The sequence below is a fragment of the Cryptosporidium ubiquitum genome (genome assembly GCF_001865345.1).
Source record: "Cryptosporidium ubiquitum isolate 39726 chromosome Unknown contig_1, whole genome shotgun sequence".
In the NCBI taxonomy this organism is placed as follows: Eukaryota; Apicomplexa; class Conoidasida; order Eucoccidiorida; family Cryptosporidiidae; genus Cryptosporidium; species Cryptosporidium ubiquitum.
The window spans coordinates 427193-449794 of record NW_021639816.1 but is presented as its reverse complement, the minus strand read 5'-3'; the positions used below and the strand labels follow the sequence as shown (position 1 = coordinate 449794).

General features: G+C 34.0%; 10 protein-coding genes across 10 annotated transcripts; 7 read left to right on the top strand and 3 right to left on the bottom strand.

Annotated features, from left to right (window-relative positions):
• Positions 1 to 152: 152 nt before the first annotated feature.
• On the top strand, positions 153 to 937 carry cubi_02857 (uncharacterized protein; the record flags this gene model as incomplete). The annotated part of the gene is made up of 4 exons (XM_029019868.1): positions 153 to 215; positions 277 to 382; positions 500 to 603; positions 707 to 937. The coding sequence occupies 4 exons, from the start codon at positions 153 to 155 to the stop codon at positions 935 to 937; spliced, it is 504 nt and encodes a 167-aa protein (XP_028875275.1).
• A 308-nt stretch (positions 938 to 1245) lies between these two features.
• cubi_02856 (uncharacterized protein) lies at positions 1246 to 4035 on the bottom strand (the record flags this gene model as incomplete). The annotated part of the gene is made up of 1 exon (XM_029019867.1): positions 1246 to 4035. The coding sequence occupies one exon, from the start codon at positions 4033 to 4035 to the stop codon at positions 1246 to 1248; it is 2790 nt and encodes a 929-aa protein (XP_028875274.1).
• A 338-nt stretch (positions 4036 to 4373) lies between these two features.
• Positions 4374 to 8243, top strand: cubi_02855 (tRNA exportin type nuclear export protein; the record flags this gene model as incomplete). Its single annotated transcript, XM_029019866.1, has 1 exon — positions 4374 to 8243. The coding sequence occupies one exon, from the start codon at positions 4374 to 4376 to the stop codon at positions 8241 to 8243; it is 3870 nt and encodes a 1289-aa protein (XP_028875273.1).
• Positions 8244 to 8315: 72 nt separating this feature from the next.
• On the bottom strand, positions 8316 to 8636 carry cubi_02854 (uncharacterized protein; the record flags this gene model as incomplete). The annotated part of the gene is made up of 1 exon (XM_029019865.1): positions 8316 to 8636. One exon carries the CDS (start codon positions 8634 to 8636, stop codon positions 8316 to 8318), a length of 321 nt encoding a protein of 106 aa, XP_028875272.1.
• A 132-nt stretch (positions 8637 to 8768) lies between these two features.
• On the top strand, positions 8769 to 12697 carry cubi_02853 (P-type ATPase; the record flags this gene model as incomplete). The annotated part of the gene is made up of 2 exons (XM_029019864.1): positions 8769 to 8818; positions 8887 to 12697. The coding sequence occupies 2 exons, from the start codon at positions 8769 to 8771 to the stop codon at positions 12695 to 12697; spliced, it is 3861 nt and encodes a 1286-aa protein (XP_028875271.1).
• A 156-nt stretch (positions 12698 to 12853) lies between these two features.
• Positions 12854 to 14068, top strand: cubi_02852 (step II splicing factor SLU7; the record flags this gene model as incomplete). The annotated part of the gene is made up of 1 exon (XM_029019863.1): positions 12854 to 14068. The coding sequence occupies one exon, from the start codon at positions 12854 to 12856 to the stop codon at positions 14066 to 14068; it is 1215 nt and encodes a 404-aa protein (XP_028875270.1).
• A 77-nt stretch (positions 14069 to 14145) lies between these two features.
• Positions 14146 to 15507, top strand: cubi_02851 (uncharacterized protein; the record flags this gene model as incomplete). The annotated part of the gene is made up of 1 exon (XM_029019862.1): positions 14146 to 15507. The coding sequence occupies one exon, from the start codon at positions 14146 to 14148 to the stop codon at positions 15505 to 15507; it is 1362 nt and encodes a 453-aa protein (XP_028875269.1).
• Positions 15508 to 15902: 395 nt separating this feature from the next.
• On the top strand, positions 15903 to 20564 carry cubi_02850 (uncharacterized protein; the record flags this gene model as incomplete). The annotated part of the gene is made up of 1 exon (XM_029019861.1): positions 15903 to 20564. The coding sequence occupies one exon, from the start codon at positions 15903 to 15905 to the stop codon at positions 20562 to 20564; it is 4662 nt and encodes a 1553-aa protein (XP_028875268.1).
• Positions 20565 to 21139: 575 nt separating this feature from the next.
• On the top strand, positions 21140 to 22083 carry cubi_02849 (endonuclease III; the record flags this gene model as incomplete). Its single annotated transcript, XM_029019860.1, has 5 exons — positions 21140 to 21211; positions 21274 to 21573; positions 21661 to 21785; positions 21859 to 21931; positions 22000 to 22083. 5 exons carry the CDS (start codon positions 21140 to 21142, stop codon positions 22081 to 22083), a joined length of 654 nt encoding a protein of 217 aa, XP_028875267.1.
• A 94-nt stretch (positions 22084 to 22177) lies between these two features.
• On the bottom strand, positions 22178 to 22597 carry cubi_02848 (uncharacterized protein; the record flags this gene model as incomplete). The annotated part of the gene is made up of 2 exons (XM_029019859.1): positions 22178 to 22398; positions 22525 to 22597. 2 exons carry the CDS (start codon positions 22595 to 22597, stop codon positions 22178 to 22180), a joined length of 294 nt encoding a protein of 97 aa, XP_028875266.1.
• Positions 22598 to 22602: the final 5 nt, after the last annotated feature.

Here is a 22602-nt window from a genome sequence, read left to right as displayed (position 1 = left end):
CTTAATTACTAGAATTACTATATATTTAAGTGTTGCATACAAATATTACATGTGCATGCACACAAATATTTTTTAATTTGTAATTTTTTTTGAATTTTCCTTCATATTCTGGAGTAAAGAAGAGAGAAATATTTTATTATAATTGAGTAATAATGGAAGAAGGATTCCCAGCCAGAAGGATTGCTATGCAGAAGATTACCGAGAGGTTGCTTCAGGTAGGATAATTGACCCAATTTAAATATTTAACATAATTCATTTCTGTTCTCATTCTTACAGGAATTCGACGAATCAGATCCAGAAAATATCCCATATTTTATAGTAGATTTCATGTGTAAGAATTATGGAGAACATCTTTCAGGATTTTCAAGAATTTGGAATGCTGGTAAGTAATTATATACTGTATGCAAAAAAAAAAATTTGATACCGGTGTTTGCATGCAACTTTTTTTTTTTACTATTAAATATTAAAATAAACTGAATTGATTTAAACAAATTTTTAGAATATGAATTTGAGCAGGAAAGATTTGCAGTAATAGATTTTTTTAGATCACAATTTATTAACTCAAAGATTATAGGGGACTTTATTGCTGCAGGATTCGACACAGTAAGTTTTTTGGCAAATTTGAAGGTTAAACATCTCACCTTCAAATTATATTTTCAAATTGCCTGAATTTTTGACTATAATTAAATTGGAAATTGAATTTTAGCTTGAGGCCCTTTGCACAATAACACCCAAAGATATTGACGAAGTTGAAAAGTTTTCTGAGAAAAATTGGCTTCCAGGCCATAAAATTAGACTTCAACAAATATTTTCAGATATCTCTACTCGAGTTCAGCAATGGAGAGATGAGAGAGAGCAAATATTAAACAAATCTTGCCAGCATTTGGGATCTAACAGATTAGTGGTAGGTTTATCAAAAAGAAAATCCAAATATTGAAAATGACTAAATTAATAATTTCAACAGAGCATGATTAATAGCAACAATGCCCCTGAGTTACCAGTATTTTCCCATGAAACAAATTAATTGATTAGATTTAAAGCTAGAAAACATAGATGATCATATGAGTCTTAGAATATGATATTTTGGTTCTGCGATTATTTGTTTGAATAATAATGAACGATTCTATATGACTTGCTTGACTAAATACAGCCAAGACAAAAATTGCAACATTTGAAAGTGAAAATAATAGTTGAAAATAAGTAAATAAATAGATTAAGCTTAATAGTTCTATGTTAATTTCCTAATTAGTCAATCTGTAGATTGGATCCTGAGTAGCCAGAATGACTTTGGACTGTGAACTTAGTGATACCTAAGGTTACAGAAGGGTTAGAAACTCCAAAGTTGGAGAGTTCTGAAATTATAGACCAGAAAAGGTTTCTAAAAGTTGAGGGAATCCAAGCCAGTTCAATTAAGACATCGATGAAAGGAGACAGAATTCCGATTGCAATTTCTCTAGAAGATTTACAGTGTAATTTCTGTAAGTTGGGGTCCTGTGAATTTTTCCATGACATTAATTCTGATGATATATAAATAATATACTGAGAAAGCATTAAACACGAAACGGGGATTTGCTCCTTTTTATTATTAACAAAGTCATCCAATTCTGATTTAAGCAGCTCAAAAACAGGACCAATAGTTTCTCTTCCCCAAAGAATCAGGATTTGGTCTTTAACAAATGAGTCATTATTATCACTCATATTCAGAATCTCCTGATTGATTGTTTGGTTGTTTGGCTGGTTTTCAATCAACGATTGAGTGAACTGGGTGTGGTGATGAAGATAGTGATAGTTTAGACTAGAAAAAGACTGGAAAATTCTCCCAAAGGAAACATTTTCTGAAATTGTAGTCAATGTTGCTAGAGAAATTGGTAGCACCAATTCCTCATACAAGCTTTTAATAGATTTAATATTTGAACAAAACATACCAGATTTAAAGTTTTCTTCGTCCTTGAGGAACGAGTAAAATCCGATACATGTTGATGACAACTTTAATATTGTTTGAAAGAAAGAGTTAAGAAGCTTTTGGTTGCATTTAACCTTGCTTTGAGCTGTTACTGAAGTAATATTAAGGATTACATTACATCCAAATTCTAATGTATCAGACAGAAATTGAATTCCTTCTTTATTATATATTAAACAAGGAAGCAGACAAGAATTCTCCCTAACTTCTCTCATACAATTTGCCAATGATGGGATTGAAAACTGACAACATGTCCTACAAGATCTGAAAATCTCCATTATAAAGTTATTTACAAGACCCATTATTTCATCAAGCCCTTCATCAAAAACAACAGGAATGAGCTGGTTGAAAGAATTTATTGTTGAAGACAAAGCAGTCCAAATACTCATAGTTTCAGAATTTAAGTAATCTAAAACTTGTTCAAGTAAATCGGGGTCTGGAGGTTTCCAAGGCTTAGTTTCTCTACTTATCTCAGTATTTAAACTGATTTCATTAACTGAATAAGCCTCATTTTCCTTGTTTAAGCTAAAATAATCATCATAATTACAACTATTTTTTTTTTTATCCGATTTGGAATCTATCTGAGGACCTGAGTTTATGGTAAAATCATTGGAGTTATTGTTAAGCTTTAGTATTATTTTCTCAGTGGGAAGATTTGGTTCTTGGAGATAATGGTAAGATTTTAAGACCAAGGGAAGAACTTTACAATGAAACTTTTTCTCGTATGAAAAGATTATTCCAGAGCTGGTTCTGAATACTGTCAGTAGTGCAGTCAAAAGAGCCTTCAAGTGAATTACACTTAAATCCTTTTTTTGTTTAAAGTGTTCAGAATAGAAGTTACTTATTTGTTCTAGAGACTTAATGGCCTCAGGATCCTTCAAATAACAAGATTTCAATGTATTAGAGTGATTCAAAGAGTCATTACCTGAAAAATTCGAATAATCACTCATCTTGAAGGGGTTTCCACCTTGATTCACTCCCTCTTGGTCATTTTCAACTTGGTTAGAGAGATGTGTTGAAATTCTAGGAAAGTTTTTGTTGATATTTGAGTTGGTACTAATATCGCAAATGAAGTCTAAGTTTTCTTTTTTGTTGAGAATTAGTGAAACTAGGCTGGATGATGAAGCCAAAAGATGTTTCTGAATTAAATCAATATCCAAAAGACAAACTCTTCTTTCAATGATGATTTTCAGCTGATCAATATCGAGAAGATTCTCATTTTGAAGCTCCTCCTTTTTAAGTATAAGAGAGTCAATAGAAAATGTACAGATAGTCATAATCTCTGAAAAATCATTTAATATGGATGGGAAGCTGCTTAGGTTAAGTTTTTCATTGGCTGCAATAGCCATTAGATTGTTAATTATCTGGATTTTGTCCTCCATATTTGAATTTGGTTTCCTAAAATGTGCCATCAGGTACCATACATCGTCTGTAATAGGGTATTTCGGAACATAAGGCTCGTCCAAGTCGTATATTGTAAGATTTGAAGTACTTTTTTTGTTATGTACACAATTACTTTCACAAGGAATTACATAGAAAGCATCGGAAGAGTCAATAATTTGTGAAGGGTCTGGAATTTCCTGAATCTTGTCAGCACTGGAACTCTCAATTTGCTCACTAACCCTTCCTCCTTTAGTTCTAGAAAGTGAGGCTGCAGCAGAACGAGTTAAAGGGGCTTCTTCATTTGTATTAGAAGGAGTTTGAGTATAGTAAGACAAAGCAAGGCCAGGATTTGGAACCAAATCTGGATTATTTGCAGCAAATTCGGCTGCCATTGCAAGTTTTGTACTATCATCCAAAGCCTTTTCATACTCCCTTAACCAGTTCAAATAATAATTCTTGATACCAAATCCAACTTCCTGTTGCTTCCCTTCTGGAATTTCAATCCCCATTGGCTTCCCAAAAACAAACCATCTGGAGTTCTTGTTCACTCTAGAATACCCACCTCTTGCGACTATCATCAAGAACATTCTGTAAGGATCTAATGTGTGTCCTGACACCTTTTGGGGTCTAAATGCCCGACCCTGGCTTTCATGGAAGGCTCTTAAGCCGTCCATAAAAGTTGTACGATCCATACTTCAATATGTAAGTCAAATATACTAATTCACTCTGATTAAGAAACAAAGTGGGGAGGAAGTTGAAAAAGTCGTTCTGGATTTTAATTTCAAAACTTCAATCTCAAAAGCGACATACGGACTGTAGGAGGACTAAAGGTGCACCTCCCACTACTCCTTGATACTGGTATTTGACTTTTAAATTTCCTAACTCCAATCTCCTTTTAATTCTGCTCTTTTGTGCCTAATCCTTTTTTTTCCTCATTTATTATTTCCTGCCTTATATTCTCTGGGCTTTCCAAATTTCCCGCCTAATGTGGATTATATTACCCAATATACTTGTCGTAATTGACAAAATAATGGATGATCTTGAGAAAGCAATAAAAACATTAAATTCTCCAGGATCAACTCCATCTGAGAAGTTGAAAAGTTTGGAGGTATGCGAGTTGGTGGTGGGTTCTTCTGAAGGTTGGAAAATATGTTTGAAACACTTTAATACTGGAACTGACGATGATATTAGGTTTTGGAGTATTGGGAGTTTAATCAAGATGATAGGAGTTTTTCCTGGCGAGGAGAGTAAGACAGGTCCATGTAAACTAAACATGGACGACAAGAAGGTGATTAGAGAAGCTTTGGTAGAGTACCTTCGTGATGGAATTCGTATGGGAAATACAAAAAGCTATTTAAAGAACAAGATTTCTGAGTTATATGTGACAATGATATATGTAGATTATCCAGAGAACTGGCCATCCGCTTTTTTGGACATAATTTCTTTAGTTACAGCACACGATTGGATGCCAGATATGTTTATAAGGATATTGTGTACTTTTGATAACATGATTGTGAGTAATATTGGGATGCAATCTGCAGAAGAGATTTCAATAAGACGTAAGATTAAAGATATTATGAGGGTAAATGGTGACTTAAACCATATAGTCCAAGCTTGGATTTTTGTAGTTTCCAAACACAAGAACCAAACTCTTAATAAGGATATAATCGAGCTGCTTTCTTCATCCATGAAGATGATGGAGTCTTTTATTGATTGGATTGATATAAGTTATGCTGTGAACAATGAGGTTTTGTCTATAATATTGAGTTTTCTGAATCCCATTGATTCTCCAGTTGTTGTTGAGACTTTGAACTTTTTATCGGCAATTCTTCTTAAAGGAATGCCTCCAAAGTTAAAAATCCAGCTTTTCAAGGATTTGAATATTTCATATCTAGTAGATAACCAGATTACACTCAATATAAAAAACATCACTCCAGATTATTTTCAGTCCCAGATCTTGGGTAAGTGGCCCATATTGGAGAATCCTGAAACCATTATCTCCATGGAACAACGCTCTTTCGGAGATCTTTACAAAGACTTCTGCTTGTTTCTTCTAACATTTAGAGCTAATTTTGTTCTTAAGGTCGTAAATGAGCTTTTTTTTGCTATCAAGAACCTTTCATCAGAGCTTGAGTCTAAAAAAACAGAAGAAAGTGATTTGGTTGCCTTTAGAACAGGAATGGAGATTCTTGAGACTTTACTTCCCTCTCTTAATATTATACTTTCAATTGAGAGTTCAGAATTTATGCAAATTAAGCAAGAAACTTGCAAGTTTTTGACACATTTTTCATCGGTACTTTCATCTACTGAATCCTATATATCAAGACTTTCTCAAGATTTAAAGAACAATACATCTTTCTTTTCAAACTTTGTTTCTGGTGTCTTATTTGCCTTACTAAATGCTTTAAAGAAGCCAGATTCTCATTATTTCTTCCAAACTGGAGGTGAAACCGAGATAGATTTACCTGGAGTTGTAGAACAGGGGAAAAATTCTCCAGATTTTGGTGCTTTATTCCTTTCTCTTTTAGACCTTAAACCTGAAATTGTATGTGAATTTATGGATATGATTATTGAAAATATAACTAAAGATATCCAATCAATGAGCTTCAACCAAGTTGACTCCGTTTCTTTTTTAATTGCAAAGTTTGGACAGGCCTCCTTAACTGAGAAGAAGAAGCTACTTAAGTCTAGAAACACTTCTTTGTCTGAATCAAAACTTTTGATTTCTAGCCACTATGTAAGATTTGTTGGATCTCTTTTAAAGTGCTCCGAGATTATGTATTTCAACTGTAAATGTTACAATGCAACAGAATCAGGTATTCATAGAGAAATATTCCTGAGAAACTCTCTTCTCCAGATATTTAGAAATTTCACATATCTCGTTGGGAGCAATTGTGGAGGATCTCTCAACATTTGGAATGATGAAACCAGGAAGATTCTTAACGAAATTCTTGATATCCTACTTTCTAACTGTGGGTTTCTTAATCCTCACTACTCTATTTCATATCAGTCTTCCAAGTCAGTAGTTGGGATTGCAAAGTCCTTCAGCAACTATCTCTTTGACTACATTCCAAAGTTAGTAATAGTACTCAGATCACATGAGACATTGAGCTTCATTTTTAAGCTTGCAGAAAAAGGCTCAATTAAAGATCACTGCATTGATTCTTTTGAAATTGGACTGGGATCCAAATCTTTGAACACCATATGTGAGGCAATTGGGTTTCTTTTGTTCAGTAAACTCAAATCCAGAAGCAGTTTATCAGAGCAACAAGAGGTGGTTCTCCAATACGAGGAGATTGTAAAGCCTATTTTGGAGTTATCTCACAAACTAATTGAACAGATTTCAGAGAATTCTAGCCGAACTGATACTAAAATCGATCTTCTCAAATGGAGAAGTGCTATGGAGCTGGTTCAAATGATTTCTTCAATTTCAGATACACTGACTGAGCAGGTCTCAGCTTTGTCTCATCTCTGGAGAGCTTCTTTAAACACTATTCTATTGCTTGCAAGAAGCTCAAATTCCCTTTTAATTTCTGAAAGTGGTGGATTTCAGATTTCCGTTCTCTCACTCATGCACAAGTTTATACGTATTATAGGTCCTGAAATATGCAATTATATAGTTCCCATTTGCAACTCGTTTTTGGTATCTCTAATTAAGCCAGATAATATCAGACAAAAGGAGTTTCAAGGGGGGAAATATTCTGAAGCTTGTGAAGAAATTTCTCATTTAGTTTGCCATTTGGTAAATCTTTATGGGAACTCGGAAGATTTTACAAATATTTTTGGGACACTAATCCCAGAGATTTTCCTTTATATTTTGAAACTATGGTTATTATGTTGGCCATCGCCTGCATCTCTATGTAATATTGACGAAAGGTTTAGACAGACTGTTTTGGAAGACATAGCATTCTCAGTAGAGGCTCACCAGGCCAGAATGTCCATACAGCTTTCACTCCTGAAAATTATCAATCAGCTTTCAAAAGAAACAATAACTCTAGAACTCCTCGTGAAACTTTGTTCTACTGAGGGAGAAAAAATGAATGAGGCAAAACAAATATTAAATCAGGTAATTCTAAATCCCGTGGGGGTGACATCTAGTTTTGGAATAAAATCCTATGTAAATTTGGTGCCTTCAGCTTTTTTATTTAGAGAGGCTTTAGCCAGGATCCAAAACCCTGTTCTATGTTTTCTTATCTCAAGCTTGCTACCATCTCTTTCAACTCCCATTCACTGGCTCGAGTATAACGGTGATAGGCATCTATTTAGTGATCAGGATATATATATTCAATCAGTTGAGGTAATCACAAGTATATACTTAAAGGTACTAACTTTTTCAAATCTCAGCTCCTCTTCGAGTATATCCCAAGAACTGGAAAAAATGGGAATTGAGGTGGCAACATCCTTTTTGTGGTTTTCAATTTTGAATAACTCTCATAAAGAAGAACCACTGCTAAATTCTCAACTAGCACTTTTTAGGTTACTTATAAAAGGAGAAGCTCCTCTAGTTCTCATTGAGAGAAATTCCAACAAAAATAACAAGAAACAAACACAAATAGGTCAAAAGTATCAACAGGGCCAGGATACAAACTCTATTGTGGTTCCCCAAAATGTTGTTATGGTTACGAGAGACTTGGTTCTTTCTGGAACTAAAGCAGCTTTCACACAGAAAAATTCAAGTTTAGTGAATAATCCAGATGCAATTTCATTCACAAGAAAGAGCATTTACTTATTCTCTGGCTATCACTACTTCGTGCTCCTATCATTTATGCCTGGTAATGGACTTCTAGATGAGACTTTTAAACTATTGAATGAAATCTCTCAAACCATTGATCCTCAATTTAAGCAAATTCTGAGGAAGTTCATAGAAGATTACCAATCCTATGTTAGACAGGTTTTATAATATATTGAATACTGCTTATTAAATCTTTTCCTTAGAAATTTTTACTGTTTTTGATTATTCTTTATATTAGTTTTAAACTGAATTTAAATAAACATCCACGTCAATGGAAGGTGGAGAAACTCCTGGATGGTCACACAAAGACATGGGATTAATCATATTGTTTCCGTTGTATAATATTTGGATATTCTTTGCTTGTACATTTTTACTTTTAGCTATTAGAAGTTTAACAAACCCCACCTCAGTTGAGGAACTAACACTAAGTTCTTCAACAACACCGTCCAAATCCTTGAAATTGAGCCTCAGAGTCAAAGCTTCACCTTCTAATGACTCTTTTTCTTCTCTTCTAAGCTCATCATTTTTCGGTGGAAGGCTTAAGCCTTTTTTTTCACACATTGTGAAAACTAATTTTCTAAAAGTTTGGGCGCCATAAAAAATGCGTCTTTAAATATTCGGTCTTGGAAAAAGTGCCATTGAAAAGGAAAACTTAAAGCCGAAATTAATGAATATTTTCTCAGAGCTTCAAATATGTTTGTTTTGGGGAGAGCCTCTAAGAGGTTTTCTGTGGTAAAAGAAAGGTAAGTTTTATTTGATTTAAATGACTTGAATTTGGACAAATTCATTGGTTTTACGTTATTACGAGCAGCCGACCAAGACTAGTTGTAATTAACAACAGACAAGTTAGAAGTTTTTCGGGGAATTTTATTAGAACATCTAGATACACAGCATTGAACTTCATACCAAAATACCTTTTTGAGCAGTTTTGCAGACCTGTGAACTTTTATTTTCTTGTAATTTCTTTGCTTCAAATATTTCCTTCAATTTCGTCAACAAATGGAATACCTACACTCGCATTTCCTTTAGTATTCGTTCTATTTGTTGGAGCAGTGAAGGATGGGTGGGAAGATCTTAACAGACACCACAATGACAAGATTGAAAATGAAAGAGAGGTTATAGTTATTAAGAGATTTCCATTTATTAATTATATTCATGGAAGGACCTTAGCTTGTGACTTGGAAGAAGCAAATAAGCCCAAGAACAAGAGCCCCTCTCTCAAACACGTGATATCTTTTAAGAATGACACCAGTGAGACATCAGATTTAAACAAATCCTGGTTCTTGGATATCGAAGGATCAGAAAGGTCGACCTCCAGAGAGCTCAAAGTCGGGGATATTGTGATACTGAGGAACCACGAGACGATTCCTGCTGATATTGTTCTTCTTTCAACTTCTTCAGAGGATGGAGACGTTTTTATAGATACTTCATCTTTGGATGGAGAGTCCAATTTAAAAAGAAGGTTTTCTCACAAGGAGTCAACAAGAATGCTTGGAAATAATATTAAGGATGTAATTAAGAGAGCAAGATACTTGGAAGGTTTAATAGAATGCTCACCCCCTGGAAAGGACTTGCATAATTTTGATGGCACTGCAATAATAAGATTGCCTCCTATTTCCGAAGGCTTGGTTACCCAAGGAAACACCATTACTCAATTCCCAATCAATGTTGACAACATTGTTCTAAGAGGATGTATCCTAAGGTCCACAGAATGGGCCATAGGGTGCATAGTATATGCGGGACATGAGTCAAAGATTCAGATGAACTCTTTGAAGCCTAGCAAAAAGATGAGTAATGTTGATAAATTTACAAACAGAATGGTTTTGGTGGTACTAGTTATTCTTTTTTGTCTTTGCTTGACAGGTTCTCTACTAACCTACAAATATATCTCGGATGGAGTGTTTGACAAACTTTCTTACCTCGGAGTTTCCGATGTTAATGAGACGTCTTATAGAGCCACTGGCCAAGCCATTCCAATTTCTCTAGTCCCAGTGGTCAGATTTTGCACATGGATTGTTTTACTAGCAAACATTATTCCAATTGCTTTAGTGGTTTCAATGAAGATTGTAAAGGCAATACAAGGTCAGTTCATATCCAGGGATAGAGCCATGTACGATCCAGAGAAGAAAGCTTTTGTAGTTGCTAGAAACTCGGATTTAAACGAAGATCTTGGTCAAGTTAGGTATATATTTTCAGATAAGACAGGAACTCTTACAAGAAATATTATGGAGTTCAAGTCTCTGGGTGTTGGAGGAGTTCACTACGGTTCAATTGACACCTCTTCTTCAAAGGATGAGGATCCCAGTATGGATTTTGTAATTCCTCAGGTGAGTATCAGTGATAAGAAAATATTTTCGGATATCAGATCCAGGACAGAGCAGAGTCTTAAAATCGGAAGTCTCCTGATTAATATTGCAATTAATAACTCCATAATGATTGAAAACCAGGGTGAGATGTATAACTTGTTATATAAATCAGGAAGGATAGAATCTGCTTTCTTTCCTGAGAATACAATTTCAATTACAAATAATACACCAAACTTAAATATTACTTCAAATACCAATACCAAGCTTAAATCTAGGCTTGGTTCTAATTTTAGGACAACTCTTAAGTCATTTTCGAGCCAAAGTTCCAAATCCAGTTCTAATAACGGCTCTAACTTCAGACAAAAAATGAGTTCTAATTTCCCTTTATACTCAGCTCAATTCCCAGACGAGGCCGCATTATGCTATGGAGCTCAGTACTTGGGGGTTTCACTTTTATGCTTAAACCCAAAAACTAAGCATATGATATTGGACGCTTTTGGGGAACTTTTGGATGTGGAAGTACTTGCAAAGATTCCATTTAACAGTGAAAGAAAGCGAAGCAGTGTTGTAGTAAGAATAAAGAGACTGAACTCTAAACAAAACGATAAGGATTTTGGTATTATCTCTGAACTTTACCGAGAAAGGATCATGGTTTTTTCAAAAGGAGCAGACTCTACAATGCTTCCTTTGCTGTTGCAGTCAGATATTGAAAACTTTCAGAAAGATCTGGATATTGGAAACAAAATGGCTAATCAGGCTCTGAGAGTCCTTTGTATCACTGAGAAGGAGATTACAGAGGAGGAATTTGCTAATTGGAACAAAAAATATCAAGTAGCCATAAATAGTGTTGAAGGAAGAGAATCATCTCTACAGGAAGCCGCCTCCTTGATTGAGAGAGATCTTAAACTTCAAGGTGTAACGGGAGTAGAAGACAGACTACAGGATGAGGTACCCGAAACTATTAAATGCTTGAGAGATGCAGGAATCAAAATCTGGATGCTTACTGGAGATAAGGTTGAGACTGCCAGGGAAATTGCTGCTTCAGCAGGACTACTAATTCCTGGATATGAAATTCTAGAACTTACAGAGAATACATGTTCTAACAGATCTGAAATTAAAAAAAGTCTTTTAAGTATCAGCAAATCAGTGGGGATAAATTTTGAATTGGATAAGAGTGAAAGATTTTTAAGGAGAGTTAAACCCAGTAGTTCAAACTCGGAGAAGGAGACTAACTTCTCAATTATCATTGATGGGGCAATTCTAGCAGAGATTTTCTCAGGATCACTTGCAAACAGTGATTTTACTTCTGAATGCAAAAGATTTGAAGATATAATCTCTAGCATAAGTTCCATTGAAAAGTTATTTGTACAAATCTGCTGTAAATGCCATACTGTAATTTTTGCAAGATTTGCACCTTCACAAAAAGGAAACATAGTCAGAATTGTGAGGAAACATATGGATGAAGTGACTCTAGCAGTGGGAGATGGAGCAAATGATTGCAATATGATTCAAACAGCCAATATTGGAATAGGAATTAGAGGACTTGAAGGTAACCAAGCATTTCTGACTGCAGATTATGGAATCACGTCTTTTAAGGACCTCAAGGTGTTACTTCTTGTCCACGGAAGGCTTGCATATAGAAGGATATGCAAGCTTGCTTTATATATGTTTTATAAGAACCTGACAGTTAGTATTCCCGTCTTTATTTATGGGTTTTTCACTCTTTGGAGTGGAACTAGACTTTATTTTGACTATTGGTACCAAGTATATAATGTGATCCTTTCTTCAGTTCCGATCATTGTAGTTTCAGTATTTGACTTTGATGTTACCAAATCAGAATCTCTTTCTAAACCACACTTATACAAATATGGTTCCGAAAATAGGTTTCTAAATTTGAAGATCTGCTTAATTTATTTACTAGACTCAGCCTGGCATATTTTCGTTATCTTTACAATCCCGTACATTCTCTTTGGAGTGAACAGTACAAATATGTTCGGCTCAAACCAGTCTATAGTAGGAGCTACAATTTACTATTTGGTCATTTTAGTTGTAAACGTCAAGGTATTATTAATGGCTGACCACATCCACTACTTACTTGGTTTTGCCGTGGCATTCTCATTATTTAGTTGGGTTTGCACTCTTTTTATTTGTACAGCTTCTTTTACAATTGGAAGCGATGTTTATACGCTCTGGATCCCTTTATATAATAACGTTCTTCTTTGGATTACCCTAATCTCTGGGCTTAGTATTTCACTTTGGCCAGACTATTTTGTCAAAGTTCTCTTCAGTGAGTGGCCCAAAGTAGATGATAAGTAGCTTTAGGTATTATAATTCAGTTTTAATTAGTTTAAAATGATTTCCCCCCATCCTGCCTTATACTTGACTCTGCATGTTATTTGATTTCTGACAGTGTACTTTGGCGCCAAAGAGTTAAATTAATAATAGAATAATGCAAGGGGTTAGAAATATTCAATGAACTTAGGTGAAAGAGAATACTTGGTTTCGGAGGATATTGACAATGACAAAATTCCGGCAACAACATCAGATGACGTGTTAAATCCTCACATTCCACAGTTTATCGCAAAAGCTCCTTGGTATGTAAGTCAGAAAGAAAGCAGCTTAGAACACCAAAGACTTAAAACTAATGAGGAGAGATGCGATTTGGATAGCGGTACGAAGAGAGGAGTACTTAGGGAGATTCATGTCAAGTATAGGAAAGGAGCTTGCACAAATTGCGGTTCGATGACTCACCAGGCACGTGATTGTTTAGAACGTCCAAGAAAAATAGGGGCCAAGTGGAGTAATGTGGATATTTGTCCTGACGAGATCATTCCAGAAGTAAAAAAAACAAAAAATCTGGATGAAAAGAGGGATAGATGGAAAGGATTTAGGCCTGAGGACTACAAGCCAATAATTGAGCAATTTGAGGCAGTGGAAGAATTAGCAAGAGAAAAGAGGGCGAAAAAAGTGGAAGAATCTTTGTCAAAAAATAAGGATGACCCTACAGGTAAAAATGAGGAATTATATCAAGAAAAGGATGAGCTAAAACTAGGAGACTTTGATGAAACAACTTTTGGTACTTCATCAGATAAGACTAGGACGAATATAAGGAACTTGAGAATCAGAGAAGATACTGCAAAGTACTTGCGTAATTTGGATCTGAATTCTGCTTTTTATGATCCAAAAAGTAGATCAATGAGAGAAGACCCACTTCATAAGTCTTCAAATATTGGGAATACTTATAGAGGGGATAACGCAATAAGGAATTCTGGAGATGTATCAAAGATACTTCTTATGGAGGCTTTTGCATATAATAAATATAAACAAGGAGAAAGCATTCACTTACAGGCATTGCCGACCAGATCTGAAATGCTATATAAGTCAAGTATATCAAACAAAGATAGCGAAAATCTCAAGAAGTTAGAAGAATTTTCAAAAAGATATGAAGGAAATAGTCGGTCCAGTACTTCAAAGTTAGAATTGAATGAAAGGCCAACTGTCGTTGGCGACTTAAGTGGCTTGAATACAAAACCCACAAAAAAGTTTGTGTCCTCAATTTATGTTGAAGACGAATATATATCAAATCACACCCAAATTTGGGGCTCTTTTTATGATTTGGAGACCAAAAAATGGGGTTTTAGGTGTTGCAAACAAACATGTAGATTTTCAAAATGTACAAATGTTTAGTATGATTTTAAAACTTTCCCGCCATTTCCGAATTTTTTTTCATTTTAAAATTTGTGATGGAACAATAGTGTATTTTTATGTTAGACTTATCAACTTCTTCCGATGAAAGCGACTGGGATAATTCCTGGGGACGTCCGGGAGATTTCACAGATTTACCGGGATTGAATCAAGATCATAGCTACCCTTATATATTCCCAACAAATTGGTATTCACCAGAAGACCAAGAAAAGAAAGAACCAAACTACCAGACAGAATTCTACTCAAATGACATATCGACTAGTTTTTTGAATTCAGTTAAAACTGTTCCGGGAAATGTAGTGGAAAGTGAGAAAGAAGATGTTACACCTGATTATTTGGATAATTCGGAATACAATAATCAGAGAGCCAATTTCTTTGACTCTCATATTCCTAATTGTAGAAGCCAAAGACTTCAGTACAATACAAAGTTGTGTATTGAGTATATCGAAGATGACATTTCAAGGATTATGTGGAATTTAGAACAACAATTTCAAGAATGTGTTTTAACTAAGGACTCCAAAAGACAAAGAAACCATGGATTTAGTATTGAAGAGGTTTCTGAAATCGATTCAGTTGAACAGAAAAAGTATAAGTTGAGATCCTATATCAGCATTTTGAGGTATATTACTATGATGATTGAAAACTGTGCTTCAATAGAGATGCAATGGGCAAAGGATGAACTTGAAATGACAAATATGCTTCGAAACAATATTAGTGAAGCATTTATGAAACTTCAAAAGGTTAATTTATCAAATGAAAACTCAAATAACAATTTTGGAAAGTCTAATGACCTGCAAAAAAATTCTAATTCTTTAAAAGTCCGCAAAAGCAAACGTATTCAAGCAAAAGTTCTTGAGGAAGAAATTAGCACAGTGCAAACTGGTAGTCCAAAAATTGAGCCCAGTGATTTCCATTCTATTTCTGATGAATCATCTAAATTCTGTTTCTGTAAACAGCCTGTACTAGATAATATGATAAGATGTGAATCTGGAAATCAGTGTATTTATGGTGTTTGGTTCCATTTCCTATGTTTAAAAATAGTTAATGAACCACAAAAAACTTGGTACTGTCCTGGATGTACTAGGGACGAGGAATATCGAGCTTTATGGTTTCACATATTTCAAAGGGAAGCTTTAAAAAAATCTATTGAAGCTAATATCTTGAATAATAAAAAAGAAGAATCTGAAGCAAACACAAAGCCAATATTATCTAATTCAAAGAATGAAAAGAAAAGGAATAGTTGCAAGAAAGAAAGAAAAAGGTCAAAAAGCATGGACGGATGCCCTAAAAAGAAACAGACTAGAGGAAGCTTTTTTGATAGAGATAATGAGGTACGAGCTTATAATGAAAGTTTTAACACAAACTCATACGAGGAAATCAAGAAAGAGGCTGAATGCACAGAAATTCTGCAAAATATTTAATTATTGATTTGAAAGATGATTTATGATTATTCGAATTTAATTTAATTAAAGTTTTCTTTATCAAAAAAAAATTATATTTAGATTCACAAATATCCTTTTTTGATGAATAAATTATAACTTTAGAGTTTTAGCTATTATTATAAATTTTACTATATTACATGTAAAATAAAAATTGAAAAAATGTTTTTTATTATTTTTAGTACCGGTGAGGGTTTGCATGCGCATGCGCAGTTTTCCTATACCGTTGTGAAAATAAAACTCAGAAGGACAAATTGTTACAGTTATTAACTGAAAACTTGAAAAAAAGTTGAATGATTTTTAAAATTTTATTGTGTTCTTAACACAAGTAATTTTAAATCATTATTTTAGTAGAAAAGAGAAGTATTAATTAGTTTATGATGAGGTGGAAGACAATTTCATTTTTGTTGTCTTTTCTGAGTATTTCTCTTATAACAACTGCAAAAGATGGTGAATCAAACTACTACTTCTTCAAGAAGGCAACTTCTAGCTCAACTTTGGTGGGGAGCACTTTTAACGGAGAATTTGACCCATCAAATGCATTGAATATGGGAAATAGTGAGTGGAGGTCTGCAAATGGTCTCTCAACAGAACAACAGATTGTTTACACAGCCTATATTTCAGCAACAGCGAAAGCAATTGGTTTGAAAATAGTTTGGAGTTCAAGCGCAAGAGAAACTCAAATTCAAGTTTCTCCAGACGGAATTAATTACGAAATTGTCGTACCAAACAGAAGAGCAACTCAAAACGAGAAAGAGTTCACTGAAGACTTTATGTTTGATCATTCAAGAGATGTTAGAGCGGTGAAAATTCAGATGAAGGCAAGGCCAAACCAATACGTTGGTATCAGACAGTTGGTTGCCCTTGGATCAGGGTCTCCATTAGCCATGATTATTTCTGGAATTACAGATGAGAGAGGGGACAACTGTTTACAAGTAATTGGAGGTAAAGTTCAGGAGGAGTTTGCTCAAGTAGACTTGGATTCATGTGTATATGGTATTTCTGCGGGAGATGGAAGGGAATTATGGAAAATGGGTCCAAATGGACAAATTATCAGTGCAGCAAGTAATCCTCCAAAATGTCTAATTGTAGCAAATGGTGATTTTAGTGGCTCATCTCCTTTACTTATTCAAGATTGTGATGTTGCAGAACAAGCTGAAGATGGTCGATCATTTTGGGAATTTAATGATAATTCTCAACTACAGGTTAAAGGAACAAATGCATGTGTAAATCAAATAAACAAAGCTGGTGTTGGAGTTGGAACAACAAAGCTAGAATTAAATGGAACAGCCTCATCCACAATGGATGCATTACATACAGTAGGCGCAGCAATAGATAGCGATATAGCAACATACTGGGCATCTGCAGCTTTTGAAAGTGCTGGTGAGCATAAAGTTTCTATTAACTTGTCAGCTAATACAACCTATCAACTTAAGAATTTGAGAATAGATTGGGAATTTCCACCATTCACTTACTCTATCGCAGCAAAGGTTGATGGTGAAATAAAACAAATTGCAAGAGTTGAAGGAAATCCATCAAATACAACATTGAATGAGATGAATGGAGTAATTTCAGATTTCATTGAAATCGTTATGGAAAAGCCACATCCAAGATACGGTAAATACTCAAACAAATATTTGTATGGTATTAGAGAAATTGAATTAGTTACAAATAATTTAAGATCAGTTGTTTCATTCTGCAGAGATGCAGCTATGTCAAAAGATGCTAGAGATAAATACTTCTTGAATTATGTTGAAGATTTTAATTCCAAGGCATCAGAAATGGTTAAGAGTGCAGCTAGAGATGTTATGTCTAGAACAAGAAATCTCGGAGTGTTAAATGATAGAGTTAATACTCTACTTCCGTCAATTGATGAGTGTTTTACTGACAAGAAAGAGTATGTGTCTCGTTTAGAGGATTACATTTCAAATGCTAAACAATTAAAGGAAGGTTTGGGAGCTGTTAAGAATGAAATTTCTGTCGGAATTGGACGTGAACCGGGTGATGAGTCAACTCTTCCAGCAGAAGATTGTTTTGCAATTGCTTCAAGAAATCCAAATTCGATTTCTGGTTTCTACTGGATATTACCAAGATGTGCCCCCGAACCTATTCGAGTATGGTGTGATATCAAGTTTGGAGCATCATATTATATATGGAATGATGGTGGAAATCCAGGATCATATATTCCTGTCACATCTGTCTCAGATATAAGAAGGTACTGCGCAAATGTTGGAATGGAACCATTAGTACTTAGAAATATTGAGCAGATATCTGGAATTAAAACAGCATTAGGAATTATGGGATTCAAATTATCTGAAGGAAGCGGTATTCCATTAGCCGTTGACTATGGTTGTTTAGACGGAAAATGTACAGGATCTTATCAAGATTTAAGAGATGGAACAAGTGATTTGTCCAGCTTAGTTCTTTCTTTGGCATCTCCTGAGTCAACTGCTACAACATTGTTTGGAAATGATGCAGTAGGACTTGGATTCAGTGAAAATTATCTAAGCTTCTTCAATTTAAGGAACTCAAATATTGTTGGAATTGTTTGTTCTACAAATGTGGTATTAAGTCAAAAGCAAATCAATCATGTTGATATTGATTGTGATACTGTTGCTTACAAAAATCCAATTTTCGAGGGACCAATTAATACAAATATTGTTGTACAATGTCCACCAGGTTGTGGAGAGTATAAAACTAAAGTATACGGAAGCGACGGAGTATACTCAGAAAAGAGTTCAATTTGTAGAGCTGCTCTACACGTTGGAGTAATTTCTGCAAATACCGGAGGAATGCTAAATGTTGCTTTGGAAGGTCCAAAGAATTCATACGAAGGATCAATAAAAAATGAAATCGAATCTGAAAAATTGTCAGGTATTCCAACAAGAAGTTTAAGAATTAGTACTATTTCAAAGGAATGCCCAATTGATGTAATTTCAAAAGGATCAAATGATTTCCGCCAGCTTTCTACTGCTACTACTTTGAACCAGTCAGTAAAACAAGGGCAAAAACTACAAACTACAGTTAAAGCTAATCCAACAATCAAGAGCGATTTATGGGAAGGAGCTATGAACGAGCCTTTTATTAGTAAAATCTTGAAAGAAGCTTCACAATACATTGATGAGTCATATGGTGTTGACCAATCATTAAGTATGGCAACACAAGAGGAGTCAAAGATTGCAGTTCTGGAGATGAGAAGAAGATTAAAACCAGCAGAAATGTTAACAAAGTCACAATCACCAAAGATATTAGATGTTGTTGATGATGTTGATAATATTGCAAATGAATTATTAAAAGTTACCGGTGTTTATAAATCAGTAACTAAAGAGTTACTAGATAAGTTGGATGATGTTGAAGCAATTCATTCTTCACAGACTGGATTCCAAAGTTTCACATTAAATACACAAAAAATGCCATTTGAACAAACATTTTCTGTATATGATATGCCGAGAACCCAAAGAGGACCAAGTGATTGGGGTTACACAACCACTCCAATTGACGGGAGAACTAAATTGCTTGGACAGAATTCTCCAATAACCGGTTCATCCGAGCATTCACCAAGGGGAACCTTTGCACAAATTAAGAATAGAAGATTTTTTGATTTCACCTTAACAGCTGAAGTTTACCCACCAATTTCAGGTATTTTTGGTATTTCATTTAGAGTAAGAGATTTGTCCAATTACTATTTGCTTGAATTTAATCAAGAAGAAGAGAGAATTAGATTATTAAGACTTAAAGAAGGTATTACTTATATTTTGGATACAAGAGAAGGCTTTAAGCTTCAGAAGGGAATATTCCACAAGATAGAAATAACTGTCCAAAGAGATAGAATCTACTCTAAAGTTGAAAATATTAAACTACAAGTTGTTGATGAAGGTTTACTTTCAGGTACTGTTGGGTTCTATTCTAATGGAGTTGTTGGAGGTGTCTATTTTGATAATATTTCAATTAAAGCCAAGTCTTGCAAGAAATTCTTCATGTCACCAGCTCCAAGGTCACCAAGATGTTCCAATTATAAACAATGTTATTTATCCACATTTGAGACAACTTATGATGTTGTTAATGGCAACGATAATAGTAACTGGGAGTATGTCAAAGAATATAAGGGAAGAACAAATGCAATGGTTGTCAAAACTTCTGGTGAATCTAGAGTCCTTTTAAAGGAAACCCATACTTGTAAAAATGGTTATTTCTCCTTTGACTTTAATCCACCCTGTTCAAATGGAAAGGTTTCGGGTATTTTCAGATATACCGATAAAGATAATTATTATCAGGTTGTTGTTTCAAATTTATCTACTACTTTGATCAAAAAAATTAAGGGTAAAACCACTCTTTTAAAGAAGTCTATGTTTGGTTTTACACAAGATGAATGGAATCGTATACTTGTGAACTTTGAAGGATCAACAATCTTTGTCTACTCAACTAAATATAATGGAAGCACTAAGGAAATTATTAAGGTTACTGAAAAAGACACTCAAATAACCCATGGTAGAGTCGGATTGAGTGTCAAAAACTGCTCTGAAACAGCCTTTGATAAGATTTCCCTTGAGCCATTTAGAGTTGATTCAGACAAAGATATTCAGACCTCAAATAAAGAAACTAACTCTATTTACAAGCCCTGTACTTTAAACGTCCACATCCTACAGAGAGAACAACATTGTGAGACCATGTTTGGAGCCAATTCGCAAAAAGCAATTACATGTACTAATAACTACTGTACTGAATGTTGTGACTACTATACAAATATGATTACCGACAGAACATACTATAATTCATGTAAGAGTACCTGCTCAGTTAATGATAGTTCTGCTGAAAATTCAACTAAGGAATATATTAATCAGCTCGCCAATTGTATTTCTGGAACTAGTAAAGCCTTTGATGTCTGTACAGAGACCGACCAGAAATGCAAAGTTGAGGTTTGTGATTTATGTTGTAATAGCACATTCGATGGTTTAAAGAAGGACATTCAAGGAATGGTTGTAAAGGCTTGTCAGACTCAATGCACTCACAGATTTGAAACCGACAAGGTTATGGCATAAAATCATTTCTTATCCATTTATGGTTCAATTCAAAACATTCTGGATCTCTGTATAAAAAAGTTTAATATAGAATCTCAGAATAAGAGTACAAAATTGGGAATTATCAGAACCAATATACATACTAATTCTTAGATACAAATAAATAGACCATGGTTAATACTAAATATATATATATATATAATATAAACTTACATGTGGCGCTTTTAATAAATGAATTTGAAACATGTTTCCAAATCACTCCTAACGTCATTTATCGTTTTTTTTTTCAACAAATTATACTGTTTTCAGGGTTGTTACAAAAAAAAGATTGATGGTTAGAAAAATTAAAAAGGAAAACTTAGAAAGTCTTCCTCTTCAGCATTTCGATATCATTTGGAAAGGTAAAGTTGTACAAAAGAATACGTGAATTTTGTATAAATTAACTAATGCTTTTAAACAGAAGTCAACGCATTCAGAGAGAAGGTAATTTAATACAAATTTTTTTAATCTAATATATTAACTTGGAATAACATCTTCAGAACTTGGCACCTGTTGATGATTTTGGTTGTTGCTCTTTTGGTAAGTAGACACAATAAATGTATTTACTTGGTAGTTTTTCAACTCTTTTCATAAATTCAGCAAACAAGAATTTGCCAGATAACTTATGGGTAAGTGGATGGTAAAAATAGTCAAAATTTCAAAAAAGGACTTTCTTAACTCACAAATATAGAGATTTCATGTCTTAGTGGCAGCATTTCTTTCTAGCCAAACAAAAGATGAAGTAACTGCTGCTTGTATGAATAGATTAATTAAGAATGGTCTAAGTCCTGAATTTATTAACAAGCAATCATTTGAATCACTAAGAGATATGTTATATGGAGTTGGATTTTACAACACTAAAGCAAAGAATTTGAAAGAAATTTCTAGAATCATTATAGAAAATTATTCAGGTAAAGTTCCTGACAAATATGAACAACTTGTAATGTTACCAGGTATTGGGCCAAAAATGGCAAATTTAATTTTGCAGATTGTAAGTTCATTTATACTAAAAAGGGAAAATATTGATCATAGGTACCTTAATATTTAAATAAATAACTTGATTAAAATTAATTATCAGGGATTTGGAATAGTTGTCGGAATTTCCGTGGATACCCATATGCATCGTATTTTCAATAGAATTGGTTGGGTAAAAACAAAAAATCCTGTTGAAACGTCCAAAGAGATGGAGAAGATGCTTCCAAGGTGAGTTGAATTTATTGAGTATTATTATTTCCCAGATTTTAACTTTTTTTGAAATATAAATATACATTTTTAGAGTCTACTGGGATGAAATTAACAAAGTTTTTGTTGGTTATGGTCAAACAATTTGTAAACCAATAAATCCAAAGGTAAGATAATTAAAATTTTGCAAAGAAACTCTTTGAAAACAAAACTAAAATGACTAAAATAGTGTCAGGAATGTACTATAAGAGATTACTGTTCTCATGGTAGGAAGGGGAGAAAGAAAGTAACAACAAAAGAACTAAAGTATGAGGAATAGAATTAATAAATAACTACTAATTTTGAAAAAAATGTCAAAATTAAGCAATTTCATGTTATTTTAAACTAAGAATCCGTCATAATAAGCTAAAAAATTATAAACCTGATCTATAACTTGGTTGCGAAAAAATAGTTTCAGTACCTTTGGTATCGGTGAAAGTAATGGGATTGTTATTTGGGGCACTTGTCTTACTTCCAATATTTTGCCATGTTGGATTTGCTCCAGAATATCGTTTAATACAATTTTCCTTCATTGGATACATGGATTCTTTCACAACTTCAGAAGTGGCTAAATATGCTGTTCTTAATTGTCCGCCTAAAAACTGTGAAAAAATGATTAATATTTGAAATATCGGAAAGTTTTTTTCAAAACGATAGGAAGTTAAATGTTTTATGAAGAGTATTATTATACAAAACGGAAGTTTTACGAATTATCTGAAACTTACTCCAATTCCATCGAGAAATTTTTCGAATACAAGCACACAACCACCTCTATCTTGTTTTTTCGAGGGCATGGTTA